This window comes from Curcuma longa, chromosome 14, assembly GCF_044706935.1.
Source record: "Curcuma longa cultivar G26 ecotype Majalengka, Jawa Barat chromosome 14, ITB_CL_G26_1.1, whole genome shotgun sequence".
NCBI lineage: Eukaryota > Viridiplantae > Streptophyta > Magnoliopsida > Zingiberales > Zingiberaceae > Curcuma > Curcuma longa.
The window spans coordinates 5,108,878-5,121,480 of record NC_133874.1 but is presented as its reverse complement, the minus strand read 5'-3'; the positions used below and the strand labels follow the sequence as shown (position 1 = coordinate 5,121,480).

Here is a 12,603-nt window from a genome sequence, read left to right as displayed (position 1 = left end):
GATTGTTTTTGTGATTTTCATTGTGGGAAGTTTGAAAGTAATAAATTGGAATTTTTTTCATATATTTTCCTATTTGAAATTTTATAATGGTTGGTTGTCTATGTACAAGTAAATTGTTGCAGGAGAATACCTTGTTGTCATGCCATACCTTAGTTGTGGAAACTCACATACGAATCAACTATAAAGACACATATACAAACACTATGTCCAAGTTTCGCTTACTAATCATAAAAGTAGATGGTATTCCTCCTAATTCGTCTATCGAATAAATCCGAAATACAACTTATGTAAACTCAAAGGTCGACCTTCAGAATGTAGATGCAAGCACATATGATTAGATAACTGATGGTGAAAGGCAAGCAATATACAAGTTCCATGCTGATATCACTCTGAAATTGCAACACAACCTCAAGAGGCTTGTGCTCTTTCCATGTAAGCTCTTTTTCAATGTAAGCTCGGATAAAAATATAATGCACCTAGGTTAAACAAAATATACATATAAACGCGAATGGAACTTAAATTTACTGAGAAAATATCTATAGCTGATTAGATCGATCTTGTAGACAGTGATGCAATAAAACTGGCAGCAGCTTCATTGGCACTGCAAACAAACCAAATCAATACGATCTGTTAAACAACGTGCTACTGCAAGACAGATGTTTTTTTGTAGAAAAACGTGGAGATTTTTTTCTAGGCAAAATATGGAGATACAAGAACATTACTGTGGAAATTGAAAAGCACCTGATCCTCTGGCAGGCAAAAAATGAAGGGGAGCCCACCCTTTTTAACAAGTAGAACAGCTACAATACACATCTCTCTTAGGAATATGCAATCAGATGGCTACTGGATACTAGACATATCAGAATGTAATGGTTGAGGTGACGAAGTCTTGATTAGAGGCCTCAAGGATTCCATGATACTAGAAAAAGAAGGCCTTTTCCATGGCTCGCTGAAGCTCAACATGTGATTTAAGTTAGTGTGTGCGGAAGCAAGAGTGAAGAAGCATGTTAAGAACCACGCCTGCATCAGGCAATAGATATCCATACCTGGCCCAACAGGACTCAATTATGGCAGCCACATGTCTATTTACACCACTTGGGATCTCAGGCCTTCTTCCCTTGAAGCCAACTGCAGCAACCACCTGCAAGGGCACAGCTTGTATTTTCTTATAAAGGAAAAGATATCAATTAATGGGACCCAGCACTGTCACAGACAGATTAAGTATTTGAGCATCCTTTTCTATCTGGAAGTAACTTTTATTTGTAGCTAAAATAAACAAGATGTGGTTTTGCAACAAATCTAAACAACCATAACGTTGTTGATGATAAGTAGGAATTCGGAAGACACACAAATGAAGTAACAAGCAGAGGGTTAACAAAATGACTAATGTCAAAAAAAAGTAACACGTATATGTAAGTAACAAACTGAGATTTTTCAACAGACCTCTCAAACTTGAAATCACTTAAATGTTCATAATCATACCTATCTACTAATCCTGGGAAGCTAAGTAAACCATCGCCAAGGGTGATATGATTTCAGTTAGCATAGAACAAGTATTACAAAGTAACAATCACTATCCTTGATGGAATAAACTACTAACCTGAGCAGGATTTAAGTTACTCCATGGTTGTTGCAATGTCATAAGCTCCCATAAAATCACACCATAGCTGTAAATATCTGATTTCTCATTTGATGGTTCGTCCCGAAGTACTTCAGGCGCCATCCACTCAGGCTAATGTGAAAATAATATAACCAAAAGTTATCAGTAATATAGAGCATAAAACAAATCCAGTGTAATGAGTCGAACTAAGCAAGCAACTTACTGTTCCTGCAAGAGATTTGGATGAGAGAAATGTGTTTGCCTTCAGTCTAGACAGACCAAAATCACAGACCTGGAGTTCAACAGAACAATTTACTGAGGTTGCGGTTGATATTAATCAGTCTTTTGGTTAGTGACAAAAATCATTGACAACAGTGCATAGAAGCATGATAAAGTAAAATGAACCTAAACTTTGCAAGATGAATGCATTCACACAACTGTAATAAATATAAATGGAAGTTAAATATACGTACTCCAAAAGAATCAAAGCATGTGGTAAAAGCATTGTATCTGGCAAAGTTATAGTTGTCCACTACTTTTTGTAAATGCTAAACAGCCAGGTTATGCATATTCAAGTACCATGAATAGGACATTTAAAGATTATGCATCCATTTGTGCAGATATTTTTTATTGATGCCTTATAAAAGTTTGTACTGAAATAAACATTATCCCTTTACATGTTCATTTTTTCTTCTCTGACAGTTTTTCAAGAAAAAAACATTTGTTTGATTCATCGATATTTTGACAACAGATTAATTTCATCGAACTGTGATGCTTTTTGTAGCTCCTTGGGGAAAACCTGCCTATCCACTTGTTCCAGTAGTTAATGGAACATTGATACATTTATTCATCAAGAGAAGAATCCGTGGATGATATAGAGCCAATTCCAATAAACTTATTAATCGTTTCCATTGGTGTGCATCCAGCAGGAATTGGACTTAGGAATTTACCAAGTATGAGTTGGGCAGTTCAACCATTCAGCCATGGATGCTTAACACATCAGATATAGATGCATAACTTAGTAATCAGTTTCCTCAACAGGAGTGCATCACATGTTGCAATAGTATGACCTAGCCAAAAAACTGATGCTTCATCTGAAGCACTATTTTCCTCATACTACTATTCAGCACAATCTATACCAAATTATCCAAACAGCAAACTTTTCTTCTGCATTTAGGTCCATCTTTAACCTAAAATTTGAGCTGCAAGAAGTTGAACAATAAGCAAAGATACGATACCATGTTGGTGTGTTTGATTTATAACATAAATTGTTGAGCATATGTATCATAGATAACAATGTCAAAATTGACCTTGTTAGAGATTCTCATTTAGCAACAAATGCATAGCAAGACACAAAAGTAACACAACTTACTCAAATCATACATGGAGGCTTTATGGACTAGCAAACAACAATAAATTCATTAGCAGTTGCTAATTAAGAGTATCAATATTTATAGGAGACTAACAATCACATATATAAACTTGAATGAGCCTATACCGTGCGAACAGCAAAATGGGCAGAGTCAGACTTTAACTGGAAGGCAGTAAGACACTATTGTGCAGAAAGAGTACCAGGTACAAGGGATATCATGACTAGGAGTCTTACTTTCACAGTATATTTCTTATCAACAAGAAGATTTGGAGACTTCAAATCTCGATGCACAATTGGAGGATTACGTTTGTGAAGATAATTCATTCCCTTTGCCTGCAGAAGAAATTAGTTTTTACTAGTAAAACTATGCAGCCTAAAGGATTATGAAAAGTTGCTATATAAGAAGACACTGAAGTAGAAGTGATCTTGGTCTTTGTAAGATAATAAGTTTCCGTCTTGTGTAGAAAGGCACTTTAACATTTAGAAAATGCAGTCCATAAACTGTAACTAATAGAATCATGTCAGGTGGACTAGAAAAACATTAAATATGTACCACATCAAGTGCCATGCTTAATCTGCGCCTCTCTTCTATAGTTTCCTTTGTGCCATTTTTATGTAAAAGTCTATACAAACTTCCTCTGCAATAACACAAAATCTACCATAGATCAACCATATTGAGTATGGACTATAGTGGGTATGCTTTTGTAAATAGACATGCTCTGGAAAAAGAAGAAAATTTAAGAAAGATAGCATACCTTGACAAATATTCAGTGACAATGGATAGATTAGGTGGTTCAGTAACAGCACCCATAAACAGAACGATATTAGGATGTCGTAGGCTTTTCATTATAGCAACCTAATGACAAAGGCAACAAGATGACAAAGCTTTCATGACAGGGCTTGTGCACACATACAGAAAAAGGAAAATATCTTCCTCCAAATCAGCAGCATCTTTCAGAAAATGCAGATAATTCACGGAATGTAGATAATTTACTCATCTTTGCAATTTCTATTTCAAAAATTGGCATTCTATGTGTAATATCACAATCTGAGGTTTCCGATGGGTGCATTAGATATTTTGAAAAAAATGAATTGGTTAGGCCAATGTGACTGAATCACTCCCTAATTCAGTCCACATTAAACTATAAACTTAGATAAATCCAGATCAGTCAAACTCAGTGAAGACTCTGGTGTCAAATCCAACCAACCTCACTGATTAACCTAATTTTATAGGTTTCTAAATTATTTTTGTGTTTTAGCTAAGTTAAGTTATTTGGCGGAACAACATATTATAGAAGACACATGATTATATTAACAAGAATAGTTAATTAGAACTTGAGTCAGCTGGGGGCTATAATCAGAACTTGTTCCCAAATCGGCTCATGCTAGTCAAGTATCAGATTATCAACCTATATCGTATTCTATAAGGTTATCTCTAAGGTATTGGCAACCAAGATGTCAAAAGTTGTGGGTCAACTTCTTCACCAGTGGCTTTTGTGCAGGGCATGCTCATCACTGACAACATCCATTTAGCTCAGGAGTTTTCTAGGAAGTATAACAAAAAGAGGATATCACCTCGATATATCATGAAGATTGACCTCCAGAGGACCTTTGATTCAGTCAATTGAGGCTTTATGTGAGAAGCTATGTTGGAACTGAACTTTCCTATGCCGTTTGTAGCATGGATCATGGAATGTGTGACCACCACATCCTTCTCTTTGGCTATCAATGGAGGGACTTTTGGGCACTTCAGAGGGGCCAGAGGTTTGAGACAAGGAGACTCATTATCGTCTTATCTTTTCGGCATGTGTTGAGATTTTTGAGAGACAGCTACAACGGTGCACCACAAGACCAGACTTTAGTTTTCACCCTTAGTGTGATCATCTACATTTAGCACATTTCGCCTATGCAGATGATTTTCTCCTTTTCAGCCGAGGTGATGTAACATTCGTAGGTGCACTGACTACTTATTTATCAGTTTTTGGTGCAACAACTGGACTTCAAGTTAATAGACTGAAGTCAAATATTTTCCTAGCTAGTGTTGCGGATTCAGCATGCTAGCAAATTCTTACCATCACAGGTTTTCAGGAGGGGATCATGCCTTTCCGATATTTAGGGATCCACTAGCGGCGATGCGCCTCCAACTTATTGATTATAGCCCCCTACTTGACTCTCTGGTTCGCAGGATCAATGCTTGGCTAAAAAAGACTGTCATATGCCAACAAGACACGGCTGATCACATCAGTCTTACAGGGGGTTGAGTGCTTCTAGATATCCATCCTTCCTTTGCCCCTCGCCATCATTGATCGCATTTACAGTATTTTCAGGTCTTTTATGTAAACATCTAAACATCCTCCAGTATCATGGACGGATATATGCAGACCAAAGGATAAAGGAGGTTTGGGATTCAAAGACTTGCGAGCTTGGAATTTAGCCCTCTTGGCTAAAGTACTTTGGAGGATACAGGCTAAGGAAGATACACTTTAGATAAAGTGGGTCCATCACACTTATCTGAAGCATGTGAATTTATGGACCTAGGAGGCAGCCCACACATATTCCCTCTGGTTAAGCAGTTGCTGCATACAAGGGATCTCATACTATCAGTTGTTGGGTCATCGGAGATTGCTAGACAGAAGCTAGCAGAATGGTTTGCTCGGGATGGGCATATGACTTACTTAGGCATCCTAGTCCTAAGAAGTCATGGGCCCAGACAGTGTGGAAGACAAATGTACAACCGAGTCATGCAGTACCCTCTGGATGTTGGCACTAAGGCAGCTTACCCACGAGAGACAGACAGGAGTACCTGGAAGATCAGCAGTGCACCTTCTATCGACAAGTGTTAAAGTCACGGGAGCATATATTCTTCAGGTGCCCCCCTATAGCGAAGTTATGGAGGAGGATTAAAGATTGACTGCAAATGGGACAGGAGATGTCCACATACCGACGGATGATAAGGGTCTTTGGGAGATATTATCGTAGGAATAGAATGTTGACAAAGGCTTCGTCATCTTGCCTTGTCTTCTATGGTACACCATGTATGAAGAGCTAGAAATAAAAGTTTCTTTAGTGAGGAACAGTTAGATTTTGAGAGGGTTTTCAGGAATGTGTAAAGTTATGTATATCAGTCCTTGAGAGTGTACTCTTTGTCAAACATAAATCACTCCTAATGGCCAATTCTCATACTCTTGGTTCGAGCTATAAAATTATTTTACTTATCAAAAAAAAGAATAGTTGACTATCAAGCCAAAGTATTAAAAATAATAATAATAAAATTACTAGCTAATCACCTCCCATAGCCAGCCATTCAGTCCTACATTTTGCAACTAAACTCAGAAACATCTTTCAAATCACTTAAAATGTAATAGTCATGCAAGATCGCTTGAACAAGCTCCTCATTATCATGTTCCTTTACACTGTTCTTCCTTAGAGTCGGTGAAGATTCAAATCTTGGAAGACGGTTCCACTCGACCACTATTAGACATGTACATTCGGATACTGCAAGCTTGTACATTAGTCTTACTATCCCTTGATCCTATGGTCAACTGATCCGCTTTAGCATTTTTGTTGTCATTTATGGGATTCACCATGGAGATCTAGGAGTCTATCAACAAGGTCATGATGATTGTGTTGTGTTAGTGGACAAAGCAAGCCTAAGTGTTCCTACTGTGTGAAACCTGGCTATGGCTACGTAATGATGCATCTAACTATCTTCATAACTATCCATCCTTCACACAAATCATGTGGCCTGGTCAAATGCTACTTCCTACAAGGGTCCATTAACTCACACTCACCTTGATTATAGTTCCATTATTGAAGCTCCTATTGGGGAGTATTAATAATTCCTCTAATTTGAAGTTGCGATTGTTGTATTATTTCTCTTTTTCTTATTTTCTTTTCTTTAGTTCCCATCTGTGCCACCAGTATGGTCTCGTATGAGCACACACCCTTCTCTTTTCATGAAATCATGACACCCAGTATCATGACCTTGTCCTCCACACACGCTCTCTCGTTTAAGTCGCAATAGCACCCTCCCCTCCTTTCTTGTGAAAAGACAACACCTAGAACCGTGATTGCGAACCCTCTTTAGAATTTCTTTCGTGGCAGCTCAGATCGCAACTGAGCAACCTCATGACTCTGTGCAAATGCAGATGGAGTCTCCTCTCTCCACAGGACTCCTCATTCCACAGCGCTGCCACCTTAATGTTGAGCCATATAACCCCAAGCCCTCTTGCTTCCACCCAAACCTTAGTTGTGCATCACCAAGTTTTCGCAAGCCATGTCCTTCCTAGGGATTCCCCTTTCATGTGCAATCTTTCTCCGGCAACACCTATCACTCCAGGTTGTGGATTTTTCTTTGAGATCCCTCTCTCTTTTGTTGTTTGTGACCTCCTCCCCTCAATGATTTTTTCTTCTAGTCATTAGTTTGCTAATCACAGTGTTGCAGTCAGCCTCTTCTTTAGATTTTGATTGGTACGAGGACACAATTACAACACCCCTGCCCCTTTTTTCCTATTGGGGTTTGTATGCTTTGCCAACAGAAATCATCATTAAGTTGTTGGTGAGTTCTACTCCCTCAAACCCTTTTTATATTATAAATTCACAGTAAAACCCCTATTGCTTGATCCAGACAACAGCAGGCATTCTCAACCTCTCTCAGTTGTTCATGGTCTGCTACCATGTAGAGGTAAAAGATTGGCATCCTTGCTTAGTACCATTATTTATTGTCCATCAGGATGGCATTTTGTGCATCTTATTTTAGTTTGGGGATTACTAGTGTTTTGCTCTTTGTGCTGCATTATGAATGCATATTATTCTCTTTGAGCGTTGGCATTGTTGTAACCTAATACATTGCAGTGTTTGTAGCTTATTCTTTCCTTTTAACTGTAGATATTGTGTTTCGATTGAGTAATTTGTGTTCTTTGGTGTATCCTTGTAGATCCATCAATCAAAGGAGCTTAAAGTTTTCTTGGGACAAGTTGGTAGCATATGAGTTCTTGTTTAAGTGGATGGATGTTTTCTACTTGTTTCTTTAAATTTATCTTGCATGATAATTATATGACAATGATGATATAAGATAACTATGATAATATTTTCAAAAGGGATTATCAAATGTGCTGCTTAATTATGAAATGTGAAATCCATAAAAATGTTGCGAGGTTAAACAAGAGAACTAAAATTTTTTTTTTGCTTCACATGATTTTATTTTGCCATACTTGGGTATATATTTGGGTGATTCACACAGGAGGAATTGTTTTCAAAAGCTACTCTTCCTCTATCTATTGCTACTTATCTTTCAATTTTGTTGATCCCTATATTTATATCGTTTAATATTTTTTAACCTTTCCATATGGAATATTGAATAATAATATATTGTGTAATTAGAGTAATTAAAAAGATATGAGAGTGCAACATGATACTTAGAGATAACATGAAACTGTGAAATTTGAAGAAATTAATGTGTAACTACTTATATCCAAATAAACAAGTGGTGATATACTTGTATTGTTGAGCCTCGACTCTCCCTTGGATCCATTCATGCATTATGTGGGCTTCTGTCATTCTTTACAAGGTCAGTCATTCGCCCATCTAAATGGGATGTATTTATGTGGGCTTCGACCATTCTTTATTAAGTAGATTACAGATTGGTCGATAGATTGTGGGTTGTTTGCCTTGAAAACATAGTCCTTTTCATCAAGATTCGTTTCTTGATATTTATAACAAGCATAAGAATTATGACAGAGACTACTGATAAGTACAAAGACTAATTTCAGTTAGACATGGAACTAGAATAGTCCAACTGGAATTTGAGAGGTTGTGATTTTGTGAGAGTTTAAAAAATTGCAGCACATGCATGTGCAAAATACTTTGATTTATGACTATCTTCAACCCCAACACTAACGACAAAACCAAGAGAGCAATTGAGAAAAAAATTCATTTCCACACTAAGCATGTTACCATAGAAGAAATCATCGCCTGATCCTGATGACTTCTTCCAACTAAATTATGTTTCAGTTGAGTGCATATATGGCAGTACGATGGACCAAAAATCACCAAAATGACAGAAATATTGTTTAATTTGGCTAATAGTGGCACTTTTACCCAATTTCTAGCAATCAGTAATTATATATATGAATTTGAAAGATACTAAGAAAAGGCACAAGATTATCCAACGCAACTACAGCTGAATTATTCACTTAAAATACCTCTCTTAGGAACTCCTTTAAGCGCCCAGGATGGAAATCTTGATCCATAAGAATCTTGACAGCAACTTCCTGCAGGTAAAAAAAACAGTTTTCAAAGGTTGTGCCGTGCGTAAAACTTCTGTCTAGCAAAATGGCTTCAGAATTTAAATGTAGCATGGTCTATACAAATTGAATTTTAAAAAAAACGTAAGTAGCAAACTATATGCCATGATAAGCTTATAGGTCCACAATTGCTTATTTGACTCAAGACAAAGATTAGGGTTTTCAATAATGAGAATATGAGATCAACACTCTGATTTATATAGAGCCCAAACCTATCGATAAATAGTGAAAATAACATGAGACCAAGCTCAGTATTTCTAAGGGCATCTGGATTGGTGTTAATGTGTGGGTGTTATAACACCCAAAATGATATTACAATCAATGTGAATGGGTGTTACAACACCCGCACATTAACGACGTTCAATTTTTTGAACATTGTTAATGAACATATAAAGAATAAAGATGAATGAGTGCACAGTGCACAAATAATGAGTATTAATGTTAAAATAGGTGTGGATGTGTGTTAATGTAAGGGAAGTGTTAATATAATGAGTATGTGACATGCTTTTTTAAGAGGTGTCATATATTAACATTCAAACCAACGTGGATGCCCTAACACCACCCTAAGCTTAAATCTAAATATCTATGATGTCTTGAACATTTTGAATAAAACATACGAGTAGCACTATGCAGTATAATAAAAATACTGGCAATCTAGTCTTAAGAGAAACTTTACTGTGTTAATCATCTTTGACAAAACTACATCTACAATAAAGTGATAGTCTACTTCAATGTCGTTAGCGTGCTCATGAAACCCTACATTGCTTGCAATATAAATGATCATTTGATTATTACAGTGCATATACAATAATTGCTTGTAAACCAGGAATCTTCAAATAAAAGCTTGATCCGCATCATATTATGAATCTTAGAATAGAAGATGTAAAAGCTAGAGAGACAAACGAATTATTAATCATCATAATAAAAATAATTTAAGTGACTGTATCATTAGCAATATATCATCGCATAGAACCCTATTGCATAGAGCTCAATGAAGCAATAATATTCATGTAACCGATCCTAAATAATTGGTACAAAAATAGCCTGATGTTGATAATTAGTATGTGTTACCAAAGTTTAAAATCTCGACCCATGCCGAGATTTTGGCCTAGACCGAAACAATACGGTTATGATATTGTATCGTTCCGTGCCGACATAATTTCGATACTTATAAAGTAAGAGATCTATTCTAATAACGTAGAAGGATACATATAATTGATACCACTTAGTGGGATGATAGGTATTAAGCCAAATGAAGTGAGATTGTATATATAATGGTCGATCTTAGTTCTAGTCAACTGGAGCATCATAGTCGACTTGGATATAGATTTTGAGTGAACAAAATATTTTGATTCCGAGTGAAATCGATTGGTGCAGTTGACTAAGTAGTTGATTGATTAGAGAGTCGTCGGTTTTCTAGTTGACTTGTGATATATTTTTTAATTTTTTTAATAATTAAAATTTTTAGAATTATTTACAAAATTTTAAAATTATTTATAAATTTTTAGAATTATTTCATATTTTTTAGAAATTTTAATTTATTTTTATTTATAAAAATAATTTAAAGTTTGATTTTGAATAAATTCTTATTACGAAATTAAAAGTTTTAATATTTTAATAAAAAATAATTAAAAATAAAATTTTATATTATAATTATATTAGTTGATTAACAATTTATATAATTATAATTTATATAGCAATTAATTATTAATTAGAAATTATATATATTTTTTAAATAATTTTTTTTAAATAACTTATAATTATAATTTATAAAATCTTATTTTATTTTATTTTAATATAATAATTTTAAAATTATTATATTAAATTAATGGGATAATTTTATTAGGTTTTAATAAAGCCTATTTAAATTACCTTAACTATAACTGAGAGTTGATTAAGATTATTAATTTAATTAAACCAAAGTTCATCGTCCGTTCGCGCTCGTGCAACACCGTGCGACGCCTCAGCGCCGCCACATGAGCCTAGTGACACCTCCGGAGGCGTCCTGCAAGCCCGACGACGCCTCCGGAGGTGTCTCACGAGCTCGACGACGCCTCTAGAGTTGTCCTACGAGCCTAGCGACACTTCCGAAGGCGTCACACGAGCCCTGCGATGCCTCCGGATGAGTCGCATAGCAGCAAGAACCCTTCCGAACATGTGGCAAGGACCAAATGACTCCTCCATGAGGCATCGGGTGCATCGACACAGGAGGCGTGACTGTGTCAGTTTTGGTTCGCGGGCGAAACGAAATGTTTCGTTCGTATCGGATGAAACAGTTCGAGATTTTATTCCTTGTGTGTTACACACTTTGTTTATTGTTATTCCGCATTACTAAATTGCTTTTCTAAATTGCTTCCAACAGAAGTGAAGGATCAAAGTGAGCATTCTATCGATGGCAGATCAAACTTGAAGAAAGTTTCATTATTATGATGTTCATGCTTCTTCAAAGCATGCAATTCTATGGGGCCTCTTTAATATAGTGGTGCATTATTACATTGCTTCTTGATGACACTTCATAGACTTTTGTATTGGCCTACATTGACATAGGTAAACAATAATTCAGGTGAGGTCAATAAGCTAAACACTAAGAAGTTTAGCATGAATACAAAGTAGTGACAAAATATAGAAAGAAAGATAAGATGAAATAAAGCTCAGAACACTTGGAAATACAATATGGCCAATTGACTCATTAATCAGTAAGAAAATGTCAAAATTCTAAAAAAATTTGTTTATTTTTTAAAGTATCTAATTTGTGATAGGAGAAACATGATCCAATCACCAATATCCTAGCCTAACATCATTACTCGTGGATATTCAATGAGGCAAGCGGCATATGGTGGTGGGCAAGGATTGATGAGATCATGATGTCATGAAGGCGAGCTGAGCAACAAGCGATGAGTTGAACTATGAATGCATGTAAACGCCATAGGGCAAAGGATAGAAGCGATATGTTGATGTCAATGAGGTTGCGACCTTGATGAGGAACCACCGTAGAAGTTAAAAGTAACATGTCCTAATCCTAAGCCCATATGGACCCATGAGTATGCACAGTTATCTGTAACTTTTGACTGTCACTTCGTGGCATCAAGGAAAAGCTAGCGCACTTTCCCAATAGAGAATCCACATCTTGCACATTGTCTCTTCAAACCATTGCAACTCCATAACCTATAAGCATCACAAAGAGGAAGAAAGAGAGTCCCACACAAAAGATAGGAGGAGCCACACACCCAACCTTCCAAACTGAGCAAAGGAAGGTCCTCGCACCTTGAATGAGTCCATGACCTTGTCCTCCACCTTCACGATCTCGTCCAGCAGCATAAGTCACA

General features: G+C 36.3%; 1 protein-coding gene across 1 annotated transcript in view; it reads right to left on the bottom strand.

Annotated features, from left to right (window-relative positions):
• Positions 1-315: 315 nt before the first annotated feature.
• LOC141845011 (serine/threonine-protein kinase CTR1-like) overlaps positions 316-12,603 on the bottom strand; it is a 28,335-nt gene continuing 16,047 nt past the window's right edge. Inside the window, exons 8-16 of the mRNA XM_074733013.1 lie at positions 9,176-9,244; positions 3,728-3,828; positions 3,526-3,610; positions 3,207-3,305; positions 1,824-1,892; positions 1,601-1,732; positions 1,047-1,141; positions 742-949; positions 316-601 (exon numbers count right to left, since the gene is read on the bottom strand). Coding sequence (XP_074589114.1) covers positions 841-949; positions 1,047-1,141; positions 1,601-1,732; positions 1,824-1,892; positions 3,207-3,305; positions 3,526-3,610; positions 3,728-3,828; positions 9,176-9,244 — 759 coding nt within the window. The 3' untranslated portion in view covers positions 316-601; positions 742-840. The remainder of the gene's footprint in view (positions 602-741; positions 950-1,046; positions 1,142-1,600; positions 1,733-1,823; positions 1,893-3,206; positions 3,306-3,525; positions 3,611-3,727; positions 3,829-9,175; positions 9,245-12,603) is intronic.